We start from the raw sequence: 19,984 nt of genomic DNA, 5'->3' as shown, positions 1-19,984 counted from the left end.
CCAGCTGCCTTTCTGCTTTTCTATGCTGCTGTGCTTCCCAGAAATGGTTGCCTCTGACTCTCTAGGCCTGGATCCCTTTTTGAAGTCCCCTGTATTTAATCCCCTCTTAAGCTCTGTGTGATGAGAGATTACGTCCCACCCCTGCCCCCCGCACTGTTCTTCCCTCCTGGCCCCAAGTCCCCTCAGCGGCGTGACTTCCAGTAATAACTGTAAAAGCCACATCTGTCTACACATCTGCTTTGCCCATCCCGTCCTTGCTCATCACCTAATGCCGCTCTTTCTCCCTCTCCTTGTTTGATGTTCAGACTTCATCCACACTTACTGCCTGTATGCATGCACACACACACACACACACACACACACACACACACACACACACACACACACACATTATAGGCTACCATTGTATATGAGGGAAACCATCGGGTTCTTACCTTTCTGAGGTCATATGACCTCGCTTAATCTCATACGTCACAGGTCATCAATTTTCCCTTCAAGTTCCATGATATATCATCGCTGGCTATACAACCAGTAGACAATGTGTATTTATCACAGAGGCACCCACATGAGTACCCACATTTTTTTTGTGATGGCAAGGAAGCAGACTAGTCTAGCTGTCCATCAACAGATGAATGGATAAAAAAAAATCAAAACGAAACAATACACACATGGGCATTCCTGAGGGGTCGTTACAATATTAGTTATTTGGGCATGCGGAGTATGAGGGGAGAGCTGAGAAAGCACTTGCTCTTTGAGAGGCGGTAATTCACCTGGTGAGCACAGTGCTCATTTGTTCCTGAACGTGTCTTCTTGTTCCAGCACTAGGCGCTAGGCTGTACGAGACATTATACAGACAAATGAAACACGGGCAGAGTGTGGAAAGGCTCAGGCTGAGGAGAGAGAGATTGTGAACGGGAGCAAGGCTAGGGAATTTCAGCCTCACAGGCTCCTGCGCTTGCAGGGAAATAGTCTAAACCCCAATAGTATAAAAAACAATAAAAATAAAATGATATTATGTATATAATTGCATACTATAATCACTATAAATAATAAATATAATAATTATTATTACTATTATCACTTGTGCTAGGGATCAAACTCAGTGTCCCAGAACACTAGACGAGTGTTTTACCACTGTTGTATCATTAGTCATTAATTTTCTTTAATCATTTAAATTCTTATCTATTTTTCTATATATGGGTTTTATCTGCTTGTATGTCTGTATACCATGTGCACTCTGTGTCCTCAGAGGTCAGAAGGGCATTGGACACCCTGGTTCAGAGTTACAGTTATGAGCTGTTGTGTGGGTGCCAGGAATTGAACCCTTCACAAGTCAGCCTCTTTGAATTCTGCATTTTATACCCCAGAACATCTGATCTGGGCAGTCTGAGGGCTTTCCAAGCAAAAGGTAGTAAGAGAGAAAGGGTGGCAGTAATGACTCAGTCACAGTCCAGTTCCATACGCTACAGCGAGCTTTAAACTATACATTCCTAGCCAAGTGTGGGGGTGATACCTGGAAATCCCATGTGTGGGCAGTAGAGACAGGGGAATCAGAAGTTCAAGACTAGCCCTATCTGTACAGCAAAATCAGGGATAGTGTGGGCTGTGTGAGATCATATATCAAGGAAGGGGACAGAGAGAGAGAGAGAGAGAGAGAGAGAGAGAGAGAGAGAGAGAGAGATTGATTAATTGATCCAAAGTAAATGGCAGAGATGGAATTGCTGCCTAGTATGAATCGTGCTGTGGGAACCTGGAGAACAAAGGAGAGACAGACGAATCTTCTGAGAGGAGGCCACCTTTGAATCAGATATGAAGGAGAAAAGGGGATTTGGGGGTGATGTACAGAAAGTTAGAAGCAAAAGTAGCACAAGGGTGCTTTCAGATACTCTAAATACCCCTGTAGCCAAGCTGGGGAGCAGGATGTGGGAAGGGTTGTCAGAAGCGGCTGGAATTAGAGTCTGGGGGCAGATCATAATCAGTTTGTGTATCCCTGGCCTTTGGAGGGATGCATATCTGAGGGTTACAGGTCCAGCTAAGGAGAAATATGCCCACATGCACAGTAAGAAGAAATTCTAATATAGAGGAAGGAATGGCAGGACTAGAGACAAAGAGACCAGCATAGCAAATGGCTTAGTGTACGAGTTCAGTCCTGTAATTAGCAGAGCCTCTAGTCTTTATGTGATTACTGACACAGGTTTGCCAAGAAACACAGATAGAGAAGTCCAGGGATAAAGACAAAACAACTGGCACCAGGAGCTAGGGAGATGGCTCAGTGCTAGGTAAAGTGCCTGCTGTGCAGGGTAGGGTCCTAAATTGGACCCCAGTAGCCACATAAACACTGAGTGTGACAGTATGCCTCTGTCACCTCCGCTGGGGTAGCACAGAGGCAGGTGGTGGATGCTCAGGGTTTGTTAGCCAGCTGACCTAGCCAAATTGGTAAGCTTTAGTGAGAGACTCTGTCTCAAAAATAAGGCGGAGAGCTACAGAGAAAGACAGCTGACATTGATTCTGCACACACACACACACACACACACACACACACACACACACACACACACTCGGGGTGGTGGGAGATTGGCACCAAAGGCCTGGCTACCACCTGCAGAGAGAGGCGGGGTGAATAGCTCCTTCTGTGTGTCAGCCCACGGTCTGTTCTTTTATCTTTGCCATCTTGAAGCAGATGGAAGCAGAAGGCTCCGTTTCTCATCACCCCTAACAGTGACAGATCTGATAAGGAAACATGTCTGTCAGAGGCTCACTGATCTGAGACCCGGTGAGCGGACAGAGAATGTCACCACCATTAACTCCTTAGCCTTCCTGAAAGTCAAGTTGAATGTGCCCCGGTAACTCTGTGTCTGGGATGTGTTGACTTGAATACAGTTTCCTTTAATGGAAGATACGTTTGAAGCAGAAATACACCCACTGTCTGAACCTTGAATATGAGTGTTGGTCCGGCTCTGTCTCCCTGGTACAGACCCAAGGACGGAGGCAGATTTCCATGTACACGCCGAAATCCGATTTACTTCTTTACTCGGTGCACTTTCTACATTTAGGTCATCACAGATAGGGGCTACAGAAAACATTCTCCATGTCCAGTTAAAGAGCAGCTATCAGTGAGAACCGGATCCAGGCAGTGCTGTCAGAGAAGACAGAACAAGGACCGTGCTTATCTCTCTGAGCACAGCTGCCAGACGTCCTTCAGTGTGTCCACATCTCCGGCCAGTGAGTTGTGATTGCCAGCATACACGGGGAAACAGTCATTTAGAAAGCTGCCGGAAGGGGTTGGGGATTTAGCTCAGTGGTAGAGCGCTTGCCTAGGAAGTGCAAGGCCCTGGGTTCGGTCCCCAGCTCTGAAAAAAAAAGAACCAAAAAAAAAAAAAAAGAAAAAGAAAAAAGAAAAAAAGAAAAAAAAAAAGAAAGAAAGCTGCCCGAAGTAAATAGTGGTGCTGGAACGGAAGCCCAGGTGTCTGACTGCAAAGCTCTGGTCTTCGTTTCTGTTGTGTACTCTTTCAAATCAGAGCACTTGGTGATTTGCTGCAGGGTCACGGGGAAGGGAGGAAAGGAGAGAACAGTTTCGGGTGAGGGAACCAGGTTGACTAAAGAAACCTGCAGCCCCTTATCAAGGTGGGGATACAAGAAAAGGAAGAGGTTTTGAAGGAAGGATGTTGAGAGGGAGTATCCAAGTAAGTTGTCTGTTGGGTGGCTGGGTGTTTAAATATAGAGCTTTAGAAGAAGTGACTGAGGCTGAAGAAGTAGATGTGGAGAGATCTGTTTCTAGGCAGCAGAAGAGGGTGTGGGCAGTGAGGAGGAGGAGGAGGAGAGGAAAATAAGTAGAGAAGAGAGAGCCAAGAACCTCCAGGACCTGCACCATTTAAGGCCCCTGGGAGAGAAGACCCCCTCAGTGAAAGAAAAGAGAGTCTTGGGGAAGGGGGAGGTCACAGACGTTAGGGAGGAGCATTGATGGCGGGTGGTAGAGCCTGATGGAATGGAGGAACTGTAGAAGGTGGGAGCTAAAGGGACATTGTTGAGCCTGGAGTTAGATCAGTGTAAAAGCAGCTGCTGCACCAGGAAGAGCAAAACTAGCTTCTCACAAAACTCAACCCTGCAGTGTGGTATGAGGGGTTTTGTACTTCCTCGTGTTCCCTGAGTGAGACAAACATCCTGCATCATGTTGACAGAAGCTTCATGCAGAGCAGTCAAACTTTGGAAGAAACCAAAATGCCCTTCAATGGATAGAGTAGCAAACTATGGTACATCCATACAATGGAATATTATTCACCACTGAAAAGGAATTGGCTATCAAACCACAAAACTATACAGGAAATGGACCTTAAATGGCTATTGCTAGTATAAAGTAACCAGTCTGAAAAGGTGACAGAGCTGTCGGCTTCCAGCTCTGTGGCATTATGGGAAAGACAAAGGTGTGCCGACCTTGAAGAACAAGAGGTTTTAGGCAATGGGGTATTCTGTATACTTGAACTACAGATGCAAGTATGGGGCATTGGTCAAAGTGTCCCACTGCACTCTGTGACAGAAAAGGAACTGTGTAAAAGGCGGAGCCCTATTGGAAACCAGGGGCTGGTCTCTGACACTCAGAGATCCACTTGCCTCTCCTGACATCAAAGGCAAAACAACTGAAAAGAAGAAAGAGAGCAACGGTGTGCACACCACTGTGATACCCATGTTCCAAAGGGAGTCAGCACCTCCCTCTCCTCCTGCCGACCAACTCCCACCACCAGGCAGGGCAGTTTCTGTCACATGGTGTGACAAAGTCATTTGCCAGTCTACCCAGTGTCACCTTTGGCCATTGCTCTTGAATTAAAAGCTCTGGTGGCAGTTGTCACTTTCTCCTTGTCCCTAATTCTGCAGGCCTTCAGACCGCCCTACCCCTGCTAGCTCCTCTTAACGCCTATGTTTGCCTCTGCCCCACCCCCAATGCTTGGCCCTAGCCACTGAAGAGTAACTTCTCTCCCAGTCTCTGCTGTGTTCTCTTTTCTGTTTGTTAGTCAATAGATAAACAGGTAAAACACCACAAAGAAAATAAACGATTGACCGAAGGTCTCTGGGGAGGCGGGTGTGATCAGGGCGTGTGGACGCTCATTCTCGGGCGGTTCTGTTGGTTTGGCACCCTCCTGTCCCATCTTGAACATCTGTGGATTTACCCAGAGGGGTTTCAGGGTGGCAGCTCCCAGGGGCTGTGGTGCAGGCCAGCTCTTTGGCGCTCATGGGTATCACTAAGGGCGACCTCCCACTCACTTACTCTTCAGGTCCCAGGAGCTATTGTGTTGTGTGAGGAAGGAGAGGGAAGACTTGTGTATCTTACTCTTCCTGTTTTCTCAGGGTTGGCGCCATGGCCTGCTTCATCAGGAAAGGACAAGTTGTCTAAGTGGCATGTCCTCCCATTCTCACAAAATCCATAGGTCCCGTAGGCCCCTTAGCTATGTAATGGACAATAAAGAGCAGCCTTGTTCCAAGCACAGTGAGAGGCACTGCAGATGAAGATGATGAGAACAGGGCTCACGCAGCTCGAGGTAGGGAGACCAGCCTGAGACGTATGGCATTTTTCACAAGGGATGCTGTCGGGTCCACTTGGGCCACCGTCACACCTGTAGCCTGAAGGGCAAACCCACAGGAGTTTATCTTCCTTCAATTCTAGAGGCTAAAAGGTGTAGATCAAAGTCTAGCAGGAGTCAGTTTCTCATGGAGACTCTGCCTCAGCTGCAGGGGGCTGTTTTTCCACATTGTCCCTGTGGCCTTTCACTGGGAGGTGAGGGAGCTCACGGGAAAGAAAGCACATTGGGCACTTTGGATTTTTGATGTCTCTTCTATAACAACACTCCCCCGTCATGACCTAATTTCTCTTTAGTTGCCACTTGTTTTCAGTGACAGTTCCAGTGGGGCTTAGGGTTGGGTCCATTGCAGAGAGCTGCAGGTGACGTTGATGGTCACATCTTGTTGTGGTAGATGGCATCTGTAGGGACAGCAATGGGCTGAGTTTTGAGCACAGGTAGAGTCATGGGCTCTGTGATGGGCAAGCAGGTGCAGCCCCAGTCGGGAGGTGCTGGTGGTCTACAGCAAGCCATCAATCATTCTTCAGGAGAGTGGGAGGTCACAGCAGCTCTGGACCACCAAGCTAATGTGTGTTACCTCTAAGCAGCTTTTTTAAAAAGGGGGAGCTGTGCACCCCAGGTCTCCTGGATAATATACACTTGTCACCCTGAAGTGGGAACTTTAGGGTTCTTTGGAAAGTCAGTTGTGTTGGATGGTGTTTTGCTGGAGGCAGAGACGTGAAGGAGTGGTTTTTGTTTTGTTTTGTTTTTTGTTTTGTTTTGAAGGGAAACCAAGTGAAGGACGTTTTGCTAAAGCAAGCACCTGAAAGGACACAGGATGAAGGGTTCTCTGCTAATGACACACATGTATTGGTCCCCTTACGTTTGGTAGTCAAGCTCCTTTTGTTGGGACTCGAGTGTAATTTTAATTTTTTTAAGTCTTATTTTCAATGATTGTTTTTGAAACGTTTTAACCTTCCTTGTAGCCCACCACCCACCAGAGGTAGTGGAGAAAAAAGGATACAGGGGAAGTGGACCTGTTTAAAAAGGTTCTTTGGGGGGCTGGGGATTTAGCTTAGTGGTTAGAGCGCTTACCTAGGAAGCGCAAGGCCCTGGGTTCGGTCCCCAGCTCCGAAAAAAAGAACCAAAAAAAAAAAAAAAAAAAAAAAAAGGTTCTTTGGAGCAACTCCTGTCTGTGCTGTCTGGAAATCCGCACTTCAGTTCACAGGTGAGCAGTGAGAGCTCGATCCGCTCACAAACACTTCCCGGATATACCAGCAGTCCAGTTCGACAAAATCTGGTTAGCCACAGTGATGACGTGACCTAGCAGAGACAGCCAGGCGTCAGCCTTAGCTCAAGTCAGCAGGAGAGACCAACAAGAACACAAGGAGAAGTTCTCAGCTGTGCCTCTCTCAGGGAAGATCAGCAAAGACTCAAGACCCACAAGTGTTGCACAGCTAGCTATACCAGCAAGGCAAGCTCTTTCTGTCCCTGTCACTCCGTGGAGTCCTATTTTATCCCCTCCAAACATCACACGTCGTCCACGTGCCGTGCCTCAGCTCGTGCTTCCAATCAGCCTGAGTCCTTGGAAGCTGCAGCAAACTGCAGCTCACCACTAGAAGGTTTTTGGTGCATTTCTCTCTACAGCGTCGCAACAAATGCAGCTCAACTATGAAATGTAAGGCAGACCAATACATTCGTGTCGTTAGCAAAGAATCTCTCACCACATGCTTGCTTTAACAGAACATCCTCTCTCCTGAGTCTGCTTCAGGGAAACGTTCCTTCCCGAGTCTGTCTTAGCCTTTCGAACCTGCGTCCACTTTAAAGAAACGATACACCAGCAAAACACCATCCAACCGACTTTCCAAAGAACCCTTACGTTTCCACTTCACTCCAGAGAGAAATGAACTAAAAAACTTCTGGTGGTGTGCTGTGGTTTCTTGCTGCTTCTGAGGACTCTACTGAACTGGACTGCTGGTGTATCTGTGAAGTGTTTTTGAGTGGATCGAGCTGCCGCTGCTGACCTATGAACTAAACTGCCGATTTCCTGACAGCACAGATGGGGACAGGTCCACTTCCCTGTATCCTTTCCTTTCCACTACCTCTGGTGGGTGGTGGGTGAGAAGAGAGGTAAAAATATAAGAACCATCATTAAAAAGTAGGATGTGGAAAACCTAAAGTCACATCACTCAACTTCTACAGTAACAGCTTCTTTGTGTCTGCTGCCGAGGTAGCTGTTGTAACCATCAGATTAGCCTGTCCTTGCAAAGCTCAAGAAACAGTTGCCCCTCCTGCGGTATGAGATGAGGCTCGAGGAGCAGCCTCTCTGCCCTGCCACCTCGTCCTTTATGCCGAGAACCTTGTGCATGCAGTGTGTCTGTCCCGGAACTTGTGCTTACTGCCTCAGGCAGAGGAATTCTCGTGGTCCTTGGAGACAACGGACTTTAAACTGGTTACTTTGTTTCTGTCACCTGGTCTTTTGGGTCTTTGTTGTGGTTTAACAGAGGCCAGGTTAATAGTTTCTTCAAAGTAGAAATTTTTTTCATCTTTATCATAATCTCACGTAGCCCCCAGTGGTGATTGCATGAGCAGGGTTGTGATTGGTTTTGGATGAACTCATTATGAAAAATGGTCAGAAGGAAAAGGGAAAGATAGTGCTATTGTCTCTTGGCCATCGTTTCCCTGGTATATTTCCACATTTGGGCACTACCTAGGCCAGAGTCCACAGTCTGACTTTCTGTGCCAAAGGACAGAAGCTGGCTTTGTGGCCACAGGAGCTGCTGTTCTCAGGGGATGAGGGGTGAGGTGTGAGGCAGGATGGTGATCAGAGGATTCGTGGCCAAGTTGTTCTCCCCCTTCTAACCCTGTCTTCACGTGGGAAACGTGGTGTCTGGGCTCAAGTCAAAAATGAAAGCCTGATGTCCCTGGTAGGGAGTTGCTGTTGCTTGAGGAAGTGGACCGGAAGGAAGGCACACCTGTGATACCTGGAGGAGCAGCTGCACTCTCCCATCCCGCTCCCTCACACGCACACACCGTGGAGGAGTTTACCAGCAGACTGGGTTTACAGACATCTCAGAGGTTACTCCACCCGACCCTGTCTGCACTGCATGCTGCAGTCCCTGTATGGGACTCTGCTCGAACAGCCTGTGTCTGGGTCGCTGCACAGGATGCCAACATTGAGGACAGCAGGTCGTCCTCCTATCCCTTCCTGTGTGCTCCCGTTCACCCTGGGCTGCAAACCTGGCCTCTCCGTGGTCATCCCAGCATCCCTCTGAAGCACTCTGCTCAGCTGCGAATCGCTCCAAAGCTGCGAATCGCTCCAACGCTTGCCGGGCAGGTTACAGGTCCTCCCCTTGTAAGAGAGAGCAGTCTCACAAAACCAGACTCTCCAACACTCAGAACAGCAGCATCTGGAGCCGAATGGATGCCTTAATCGGTTGGTGATGCAGAGGGCGTCCGTCTGCGGGGGAAGCTAAGGAAGAAGGCTTACAGTTGCTGTAGGTAGATCCGAGCCACCCAGAGCAGCCGCAGCCCCAGGAAGCTTATGATCTCCCCGGGAAAGAATTGACTGCGTTTCCAATAGGAACACAGAGGACAGCTCCATGTGTGAGTAATCTCTCTGGCGGGAACAGGCTACTCTAGTTATTCTGTGTGCTCTCTAACCACGGCTCTGGTGGGCTCTGCACAATGCCTGGCTAGGACTTTTCTTTGAAAGGCTCGTTAGTAGTGTATTGGGAGGAGATGAAATGTGGTGGCTTTCAGACGTTGGCCAGCACCAGGGGAGTTGGTTGTAAATCAGCAATAAAGAAAAGAAAAAAAAAAATCAAACCTCAAAGACCCTTTGCTGTCCACAGCAAAACTGAAAAACAACAAAAGAATTAGCCGACCAGGGAGCAATGAATGCAGAAGGGATGGGGCTGGGAGGGGAGGAGGCCATGGGTCTCGGGAGCCCACCCCACCGCTTGTGGTGTACTCTCTGGGCTTACCGTGCTGTGCTGTCTGCTTGCTGCCTGCCTGAGGAACAGGGAGCAAGTTTGCCTTTAAGCTTTTCCCTCCAGAGCACAGTGAAAGCAAATACTGTGACAAGGGCCGTGATTGACAGGTGCAGGCAGACAGATTGCTACTTCCAGAAGCAAGGCTCTTCCGAGTGGTCTCTCTCACTGGAAGAGGAAGCTCAGATTTCATGGGAGGCTAAAGCTGCAACAGCCAGGGCACCCAACAGGTTAGCAGCGAAGTCTAACTCAGAGCCTGCAGACTGGTCACACCCTTATACTTCCTTCCCCTCTCTCAGGGTTCTCCATCCTTCCCCATCCCCGTCTGCCTCCATCTGGCCTAGTTTGCTGGTTCCCAGGCAGGGAGCAGGGCATCCTCTCACTCCAAGTGAGGTTGGGAGGGGAAACGGGAGGAGAGGAGACTCTGTGGTCCTGTGCACCTGCCCTTTGTATCTGGCGTCTGCCTGTTTACGTCCTAACGTCCTAATGGCGAGATGATCCCTGCACTGAAGTCACAAATGACTTGGAGATGTCCAAGTGCGAGGGGATGGTGTTAGCCGCAGATAAAAACTGATATCCTGGGGTGGTGTTACTGCTGCTCATCTTGCAAGCAGTTTTCTCAGCAAGCATGCTGGGGGCAATGGGGCGTATCCAAGACCTGTTGTAAACGACCACTGTCCTGCAGGGCTGTGGGTTGTATCATGGGGGAAGTAAAGAGGAGCCTTATGTAGCCACAACCGAAAGGCAAGACATAAAATGCCATTACTGGTTGATGAACACATTCTCATCAATGGGGTGTTTTTATGGTTTTTTTTTTTTTAATAGTGACGGTAGCTGAACATGCAAATGGCGGTTTACCTGGTAATTATCTAAATGAAGCAATCTCAGCCGGCAGCTATAACCATAAGAACTTCTGGCTTTAGTCTCGTTATCTGAGAGGCTGCATCTGTTGCATGAGACGGCTGTCTGGGATGGGAGTGGCAAGCAGTTTTACCAGGAGCTGGTTGGACCTCGTGTCTGTTGCTAAGGGGGCTGGATTGCTGTGGGAATCGGGCAAGCGGGGGTGACAGTGCAGCTGAGCACCCCACCCTTTCAGGCAAGCTCTGGAGCAGATGGGTGGATTTTAGCAATGATGATGAAACTGGTCTGAAGCAGGCCATCTTTGACTCAGATACCCTTTGCAAGAAGGGCTCTGGAAGGGAAAGGGTACAGATAAAGGCAAGGACATAGAAATAGCAAGTGGGTGGATAGAGGGAAGGACCCGAAGATGGGAGGGAGGTCCCTCAGGAGCTGGCGGCTAATGCTGTGCATTTTCCTGCATTTGGCACAGAGTGGTTTTGCAGTGTTGGAGTTGAAAGAGAAACAAATCAGTGTAGTTTGTGTGAATGGAATGCAGCCCCCCCTACCCCCTGCATAAGAAGAAACAGTGCACTCTGTGTTCATAAGGACAAGCCTCCTTCACGTGAGTGTGTGTGTGTATGTATGTGTGAGTGTGTGTGTGTTTGTGTGTGTGTGTTTGTGTGTGTGTGTTTGTGTGTGAGTGTGTGCGTGTGTGTGTGTGTGTAGTGTGTCTGTGTGAGTGTGTGCGTGTGTGTGTGTGTAGTGTGTGTGTGTGTGTGTGTGTGTGTGTGTGTGTGTGTGTGTGTGTGTGTACACCTACGTCCGTACATACAACAGCTTGCTGGAGTCTGTTCTCCCTTCTCAGGTCTTCAGACTTTGCAGCAGGTCTGTACCTACACCTGAGCCATCTCCCCGGCCACTACAAACATGTTTTAAACACAGAGACTCCTTCTTCCTCCCCCTGCCTCAGAGCGGAAATAAGTACCCCGTCTTGGTTTGTTCTAAGGGCAACTGGAGCCGAGTCTAGAGTTCTACTAAGGCTCTGCCCTCAGTGGTTTGGTGGCCCTTTATTTTCCTCCCGCTGAGCGAGGGGAGAGGAGTGTTTGTGGAGGAGGTCGTTCCTAAACTGGCAGTGCTGGAGCTGCACTGAGTGAGGTGTCAGCTTCTTCACACCAGGCGTATTTCATCACTTCAGAAATGGAGCCCACCCTGGGCCGTGCTCAGTTCTCTGTCTGCTCCAGAACGCAGGAGACTGTATTGTTTGCATAAAGTAAAGGACGAAGGAGATCATGTTTGCTGCGGAAAGGGGCAGGGATGGGGGTGTCTCCTCAAAGAGACACCCTGCCTATCAGTGTCTCTGAGTGCATGTTGGCCATGGTGGATTCATAGGGACCTGGGCCTCAAGGATAAAAGTTGATCATACACAGTACGAGTTGTTATGTGTATAACCAGGAGGTATCTAGGGAGTTATAGCAGACCCCCCTCTTTAAAAAAATATTAAAATATAATTGTATCTTTCTCCGACCTTTCCTCCCTCCACCCCATGTTATAGCAGGCCTCTTTACCCAAGGTAAAAACGCAGCCTCCCAGTTCTGCCCGTCTTGTGGAGAATGGTACTGAGGAGGGAGGAAGTAGAGAGGTTGGCACACTGCTGCCTTCCACTCTGAAATGCTGTGGAAGTGTGCTTTTGGCTTCCCGTCTCCTCAGCTCCCCCACCCAACATCCCTCCCCACCCCTCACCCCCCGGCTGTGCAGCAGAGGAGCACCCTGAGGTCAGCAGAGGTGTGGTCTGTCTGTCCTCGAGTGCTGAGTGGCACTGATGGACGCTTTGTTTTGTGACCCCCTAGGGCCTGAAGATGGAGTAGTAACAAAGGCATCCCCCATGATTCTCAGCACCCTTCCCTGTGGACTCCAGCCCCAGCCAGAGGCTGCATGTGGAGCTGAAGAAACTGACCAGCTGCTTTCCTGAGAGCCCCTTTCTCTCCTAATTCATGAGCCAGCAGGATGCGGTCGCCGCGCTTTCAGAACGCCTGCTCATAGCTGCGTACAAAGGCCAAACAGAGAATGTGGTTCAGCTCATCAACAAGGGTGCCAAGGTAGCGGTTACCAAGGTAACAAGGAAAAAATGCCATAGCTATTCTCTGGGAATAGCTTACCTCTTGTTGCCTGCAGAACTGTTGTTTAGTTCATAGTTTTGAAAGAACTGGCTTTTGGTGAAGGGATAAAGGCTTGGGAAGTAACAAGAAGCACTGAAAATGTTTTATTGTCATCTTTCAAGTGGAGAGTTTGTAATTTGCATTTGACCGTCTTTTAAAAAAAATCACATGACTTTTTCCCACCCACATTTGTAGCCAGTGGACAAGATGTCTCTTTGGAGAAGTTCCTATCCAGAGGCTCACTGAACAGTGAGCTGGGAGTGGAGGGTGGTAATTTATATCAGGCAGGCCTCCTGGCAAGGTGAACCAATCTTTGGTCAGAAAGCCCCATTGTAGTCTCACTGTCCAGTCTGACAGCTTGGACCGGATGCCTGATATTACTACTGTGGGGCTTTGTAAGACATTTATCAACCGACTGTATCAGGGCAGATCACAGAACAGTTGATTGAAGGAAGTTTTATAGCAAAACCCCAAGAAAGACCATGTGTGTTTGTGCCAGCATTTGGGAGATCGTAAGTTTGAGGACAGCCTGGGCTACACAGATAGTCACAGAAATAAGCAACAAATAAAACAAAGAAGTCAGGCCCTCCATTGTTGGAGTAATGCTGATGCAAAGGTATCCAGCTTCTAGGGCTGCTGTGAGTACCCTGAAGCCCCCTGGAGAATATTCTCTTCTCATCCTGAAGACATTTTTGCCCAGATGAAACCTTACATCCTTGGTGCCCTGGTCCAAAGCTCTCCTGCCTTCCACTCCAGGGAGAGCCACACAGATGGAGATACGGTTTCATTTTTTCACGTGGCATTGTCTGTTAATATCTGACATTCTGGGCCAGATGTCAGTCAGCTGTCAGCCTCAGTCCTTCTGAATTGCACACTGGCCTTGAGAGAGAGAATCTTACCCACGGGACCCCAGAGATCTAGAAGTGTAGCCTGAACCTGGCATAAGCACCCTTGACTGCCACCTCCTGTGGCCAGGCCTGTACCCATCAGAGGTACCAGGTCAACCAGGTTCGGATTTGACTCTGCCGTGTTTGCGAATTGTGTGACTAGCTTGACCTTTCTAAGCCCCAGTTTCCCTATCTGGGATACAAGAATAATATTAACCTTTCAGGGTTGTTATAATAATAACAACTTAGTCAAAGCATTTGCCACATAGGCTGCCATTTCATTTTATTTTTAAATAGAACTCATTATCATTTTTCTTAATCCACAACTTTATTGAGGTCTATTTTACATGCCTCAAGATTAATCTAATCAGAAATTATCAAACTGCTTACACTATGGTGCAGCCAGTGCCACTGCTAGGATTGAACTGTCCCTCTCATTCCTAAGTTGACCCAATTTGAGGGGTAATTAAATTGGATGAGTCTGTATGATGAGATGGGTGTCCCTGCATGTAGAAACACCTGATAGTCTAAGGCTGGCCCAGTCTCTGACTTTCTGGGCCAGAGGTTGGTCAGCCGTCCGTCTCAGTCACTCCTGCGTTTGAGCACACAACGAGAAGTTGTCCTCAGCAAGCTAGAGAAAGAATTCACCAGGACCCATCCATGTTTGTGCCCTAATCTTGGACTTCTTTTGGGGAGATAAATTTCTGCTGTGGCAGCCTGAGCATACCAATGAAACTACATTCTAACTTTAGAAAGCTTCCACCATCCAGTGAAAGGCTGCATATCCATTTACCATCTCCCTAATCCCACCCCAGCTCTCACTGACCATCAGTCTCCTCTTTTGTTTATGAGTTTTCCTTTCTTAGATATTACAAAGAAATGGAATTATAGGTGACCTGGTTAATTTTATGCCAACTTGACGTAAGCTAGAGTCATCAGAGGAGGGAGGCTTTATTGAGAAAATGCCTCCGTAAGATGGGCTGTTGGTAAGACTGTAAGGCATTTTCTTAATTAGTGATTGGTGTGGGAGGGCTCAGCCCATTGTGGGTGGTGCCATCCCTAGTCTGGTGGTTCTGAGTTCTTTAAGAAAGCAGGCTGAGTAAGCCATGGGAGCAAGCCAGTAAGCAGCACCCCACCATGGCCTCTGCCTCAGCTCCTGCCTCCAGGTTCCTGCCCTGTTTGAGTTCCTATCCTGACTTCCTTCAGTGATAAATAGTGACACAGAAACCAAATAAACCCTTTTCTCCTAACTTGCCTTTTGGTCCTAGTGTTTTCACAGCAATGGGAACCCTAACTAGACATATGGCTTCTGGTCTTCTGTCCTGATTTCTTTCCTGTAGTGTAGAGTTGTCAAGAGTGAGTCACGTTTCAGTGAATGAGTACTTCATTCCTTTTAATGGCTGCATAGCGATGCATGTTAAGCACGCATAGAAATACACGGATAGTCTCTGCAGGTAGGAAGGTTGGAGAGCGTGGATACACTGGACAAAGGGGTGATTATTGTCCCTGGTGGGGTGGAGGGAGACAGCACTGCTCAGAGCAGTGTGCAATTTCAGACTCCAGAATTCTTTATCTCTTGAATTTCCCATTTCCCATTTCAGATTGTGATTGGCCCTGACAATGGGTTATTATAGGGAGTGAGCTGGTGGATAAAGGAGGGTCACTACTGTCCTCTAGTCAGTCGATTGACATTTCCAGTTGCTTCTTGTTTAGGGCTATTATTACATGTTTGTGTGGGCAGAGTTTGTATCTGTGTTGGGTGAATATCAGGGAGATTTGCTGAGTCACATAATAAATATGGTTAACACTGTAAGAAAATGCCATGCCTGCTTTCAAAGTGGGTTTGTAATTTCACATCCCCACCAGAATGTGTGAGGGTCCAGTTTCCTACTTCGCCAGCGCTTTCTCTATCCTATTGTTTGTTTGTGGCGATGTTCTCTCATTACGATAGCCTTGAACACGTGGGATTACAGGTATGAGCCACCATGCCTGGTCATTGTTTTAAATACAGATAATCTTTGACTTACAATGCAGTCATGTCCCCATAAAACCATCAGAGTTTGAAAATGTTATAGGGTGAAATGCATTTTCTACAATACGTTATTAACCATCTCAGCTTAGTATGACTGAACACTTGGGATATCCTGTGCTATTTTTCTGATCATGTGGGAAACAAAGTTGTGGCTTACTGTTGCTTGCCCAGCATCCCAAGAGGGTCCCAGACTACATATTTCTATCCTTGGGGGAGGGAAAAAAATCAAAATTCAAAATGACTTCTGGTGAATGTGTAATTACTTTTTTAATCAGTGTTGAGGAATTCTAAGTCAAATCACCATAAACCAGGGATCATTTTTACAATCTTTACAAAAGTTAAACTTATACATACTGGCGGTGGTTGTACACAACTTTAATCCTAGCACTCTGGAAGCAGAGACAGGCCTGGTCAACAGAGCAAGTTCCCAGGCAGCTAGGGTCTATGCAGAGAAACCCTGTCTCTAAAAGAAAAAATAAAAGAAGAGGAGAAGGAGGAGGAGAAAGAGAAGAAAAAGGAGGAGGAAGAGGAGGAGGGGGAGGGGAGGGAGGAAGAAGAAGAGGAAGAATAGGAGGAGGAAGAATAGGAGGAGGAAGAGGAGGAGGAGGAAGAGGAGGAGGAGGAAGAAGAGGAGGAGGAAGAGGAGGAGGAAGAGGAAGAGGGGGAGGAGGAAGAGGAGGGGGAGGAGGAAGAGGAGGGGGAGGAGGAGGAAAGGCACAGGAATTTAAAAGCTGTATTCTATGTGAATGGGTATTTTGCCTGCACATGTGTCTGTACACTTACCTGGGTGCAGTGCCTTCAGAGGCTACAAGTGAGTATCAGATCCCCTGGCACTGGAGTTACAGATGGTGGAAGACTCCTATGTGGTTCTGGGAATTGAACGTAAGAGTAGCCAGTATTTTTAACCACCAAGTCGTCTCTCCAGAGCCTGCTAGAGGCATCCCAGTTCCACTTCAGCTGAGCGTCCCTTTCCCTCTCTGGACCTCACTCAGGCAAACACAAGGCTCTGGCTTCAACATACAGAAGGGACTCTCAGGATGAGCCAGTAAGCAGCAGGCTTCACTAAAAGAGTAACCTAGATGTTAAGCACATGCTGAGCAGAAAGATCCCAGGGAAAGGGTAAGGTCTCTGAGTGTGGGTGTGGGCTTCTCAGAGGAGACTGTCCTCGGTGGCTACATCCCGTGTCCTTTCTAAGCTACATAGCTCTGTGTCATTTACAACAAGGTTTAAAGGTTATAGGTTTTTCCTTTTGTAAGCAAAACTGTAGGCTTTACAGAAGGGCGGTGTTTAGATTTAGAATGGGAAGAATGCCAAAAACTCAATGCTCAAATACATCATTTTGCCCCCCCCCCCTCGTGAGCAGTTTATTTACTGTCTTTGACATCTCTGTCTGAGAGAGCTTTAGGAGAGCATGCCTTGGGTCTGGCTGATCCGTGTCTGAGGCGTGCTGATCTTGTTGGCAGGACAGGAGAACCAGGCCTAGGGCCGAGGAACTTTTCCACATCCCATGATGTCTTAAGAAATGACTTTCACATCTCCTAGCCAATTCCCTCCCTACCTGCTTGGTTCCCCATTCTTAGAATAAATGTGTAATATTAATTGACTGGCCAGCTCAATTTTTAAAATTAGGTCAAATGATTTTAAGTTTTCAATACCTACCGTGGCATAAGAACAGATTCACATCTTAACCATATGTAGCCGTGAGTTTCAGTGGCCCTATAGACATTCGCAATGTGGCCTGACGATTGCCACCAGTCACTTCCAGACCTTTGTTCATGTCTCCAAATGGAAGCTGTGTCCTCATTAAACACTGACTCCTCAGTCCCCTCCTGAGCACATGGAACTCTCTCTCCTTTGAGACGAGGTCTCTCTTACAATGTAGCCATGACTGGCCTGAAACCAACTCTCAATTGGCCTTGAACTTGAGGCTGCCTTCATGGGCACAAACGTGCCCATGTCCCCAGCTGGAGCCCATTACTCTTCTTCCGGTCTCTTTTGTAGTAAGTGGCAATCCTGTGTGCCATCCCATAGCCGTTCTGTTTCCTATTTGGCTCCCATTGTCCCTCCACTCGCCACCCTCAGTGGGCCAGCCATCCATGCTCCCTCCTGAATTTCTTCTTGCTGGTACTAAGGATGCTATAGGAGACGCCTCTTAGGAAACACAAAGGCGGCATTCTCTTCTGAGAAAGCCCGAGCTTTATAAATGACTAATAATGGCTTTATAAGTGATTGCATTCTCTCCAGAGTTACCTCACATAAGATGTAGCCCCACCTGAGGCCTCATTTTATTACCTTAGCATCCACAGGTATTTTGTTGTCTGGATAAACCCTCGGCAGTGCTCCTGATACTGAGTGTGGTCCTTAGGCTTAGTGTTAATGGCAGTGAGGAAGTGTAGGGTAGGCTGGCTTTCTGTGAAAGTGAAGCTCTTCTTGGGATGCTGTAGTTTTTCCTCTTCCTTTAAATGTATCCAGGTAAAGTTACTTGGCGAAACCTCAATGGAGAAGAAAATAAAGGTTCATTCACAAATTAACATTTATCATTTAATGAAAGCCACTGGCCCTGGATAATAGAACAGGGATTAGATGGCTAAGAAACAGAAACCAGATATTGGGGGGAGGATGCACAGCTGTACCCCAGCACTCTGAAGATAGCAAGCAGATCGGGGTTTACACCACTGACCATGTGCAGAGAATGAGACCTTGGACTGGTCAGTCCTACGTGGGATGTCTCCATTAAATCCCTCCCCTCAGGGCTCAGGGAACTCTGTGGAAGAAGAGGCAGAGGCATGGAGGCCACCAAGGACTCGGGCCTGTAAACACAGCAGGGCTGATGCACACGTGAGCTCACAGAGACCGTGGCAGCGTGCACACGGCCTGCACGGATAAGCCAGATGGGGTCTCAGGCCTAAGAGGAGACTAGATGCCATCTCTCACCCAGAAGCTAGCTCCAACTGACAACCGCAGAAAAGAAAAGTTAGTTTTCTCCAATGTAGTCTGACTGGGAACACAAACCACACTTAAAGGCAGGCTTCGTGGCCAGCAGTAGGTGGCCAACTGAAAAAAGAAAAAACCTCGATGGTATTGTTGGAGGGTTTTTTTATTTGTTTGTTTGTTTGATTTTGTCTCATGAACCTTGTGCATTTTTTTTTAACCTTACAGGTCTCTTGCTTGTGTATTATGGTTTCCGATTCTGTGTTTTTTTTTTTTTTTATGAGCTTTCTGTGTATGCATGTTTCTCTGTGTGTGTATATGTGCTTCTTGTGCTTTTTGCTTTTTTCTTTTTCTCTGTCCTATTCCGTTTTTGTTTGTTTTACAAGAAAAACACAGGGGTGGGTTGATGGGGAGGAAGCGGGAGGAGATGAGGGAGAAACTGATCAGAACATATTGTATAAGGAAAAAAAATTCTATTTTCAACTCAAAAAAAGAAAAATCAGATTCAGAATCGCCTTGAGCTTCGTATTGAGTCTTGACCAAAACAAAAGAAGACATAGAACCCAGGGGGCTGTGCACAGGGAGTTGTCCCAGGGTGTTCCTTAGGGTAGGCCTGAGGGGGAGGGGCAGCGTTCAGGAGGGCTGCCTGACAGCTTCTTAGGAAGCTCTTCCCTTGCATGCTTGTGTCTTCCATATAAGAGAATGATACAAAGTCAAGTCACAGAGACAAGACACCAGCTCTGAGGTGGCCTGGGAAGGACCCCTAGTTACACCCATGTGACCCCTGTGAGTGGCTTACTCTCGCCCTTCCGTGGTGTTCCTCCTGTTCGGACACTGCACCTGTATCTGTAACCCGCCTCTGTAACAATGGTGCCTAGAGGGTGGTGGTGGGAGGGGCTAGAGGAGGAAGAGTCCACAGAAAGCATTGAGAATGGTGCCTGGTGTATCATAAGCTGCCAGCTTGCAGCCTTCCTCCCCCACCCCCTCCCTCTTTCCTCCCTGTGTAATCTTCCCGTGAGTCCTGCTCCCAAGACCAGGAAATAGTTGTGTGTATTTCCAAAAATATGCATGCAAGTAAAAGCAGGCCTAAACCGCTTAGAGATGTAAGTTGGCCCACACTTGGCACAGTGACTCTTTATGGGCTGCCTAAGAGCTTTACCATGGGGATCTACCTGTTTGGTGGGATGGCCCTGTATCTGCCATTATGCGGTTAGACCGGAACCATTTGATTAGTTGCCTCCTGCGGAGGCCGATTATCTGCCCTTCTTCTCAGTATGCCGCAGTGAGCATACTTGAATGTGTCTTCCAGACATAGGAGATCTCGACTGAGCAAATTCTTAGAAAACCCCTGGAGCATAGTGAAGATCCGTTAAAATTATACCGACCCCACTAGAGGGACATGCTAACTTAACTAGTCTGCAGAGGGATTCTGGGGATGACAGAAAGAGACAAACACTGCAGGCTCCCGCTGACGGGGCACTTGGACGAGGGAAATGCCTGCTTTAGACTTGGCAGCTGGAGTGTGAGAGCAAGCCATCGCAGGTTGTGCCGTCGGAACCTGGAGGTGAACTATTCCTGCTTCTTCTTGCTGTCGATA

The 19,984-nt window shown here is 47.9% G+C and overlaps 1 protein-coding gene and 1 long non-coding RNA gene across 14 annotated transcripts in view; one reads left to right on the top strand and one right to left on the bottom strand.

Moving 5' to 3' along the window:
• Positions 1-19,984, top strand: part of Ankrd6 (ankyrin repeat domain 6) — a 137,132-nt gene that overhangs the window by 69,664 nt on the left and 47,484 nt on the right. For 9 of the 12 annotated variants that reach the window (NM_001438209.1, XM_087550444.1, XM_087550448.1 and 6 more), the window contains 1 exon segment: positions 12,229-12,492. In NM_001438209.1, the coding sequence (NP_001425138.1) occupies positions 12,373-12,492 (120 nt within the window). In that variant the 5' untranslated portion in view covers positions 12,229-12,372. 12 annotated transcript variants of the gene reach the window in all.
• Positions 5,805-12,425, bottom strand: LOC134479061 (histidine-rich glycoprotein-like). 2 transcript variants are annotated; one of them, XR_015620770.1, is made up of 5 exons: positions 12,336-12,425; positions 10,400-10,507; positions 9,536-9,709; positions 8,790-9,021; positions 6,459-6,872 (listed from the first exon to the last, which is right to left on the bottom strand). It is a non-coding gene; the product is annotated as a histidine-rich glycoprotein-like (long non-coding RNA). The 2 variants fall into 2 exon arrangements; XR_015620771.1 differs by lacking the exons at positions 10,400-10,507; positions 12,336-12,425 and adding an exon at positions 5,805-5,971 and having other exon boundaries at positions 6,645-6,872.

Source organism: Rattus norvegicus, chromosome 5 (genome assembly GCF_021556685.1).
Source record: "Rattus norvegicus strain SHRSP/BbbUtx chromosome 5, alternate assembly SHRSP_T2T, whole genome shotgun sequence".
In the NCBI taxonomy this organism is placed as follows: domain Eukaryota; kingdom Metazoa; phylum Chordata; class Mammalia; order Rodentia; family Muridae; genus Rattus; species Rattus norvegicus.
Note: the sequence above shows the minus strand (reverse complement) of the source record. Positions and strands in the feature narration are given on the sequence as shown.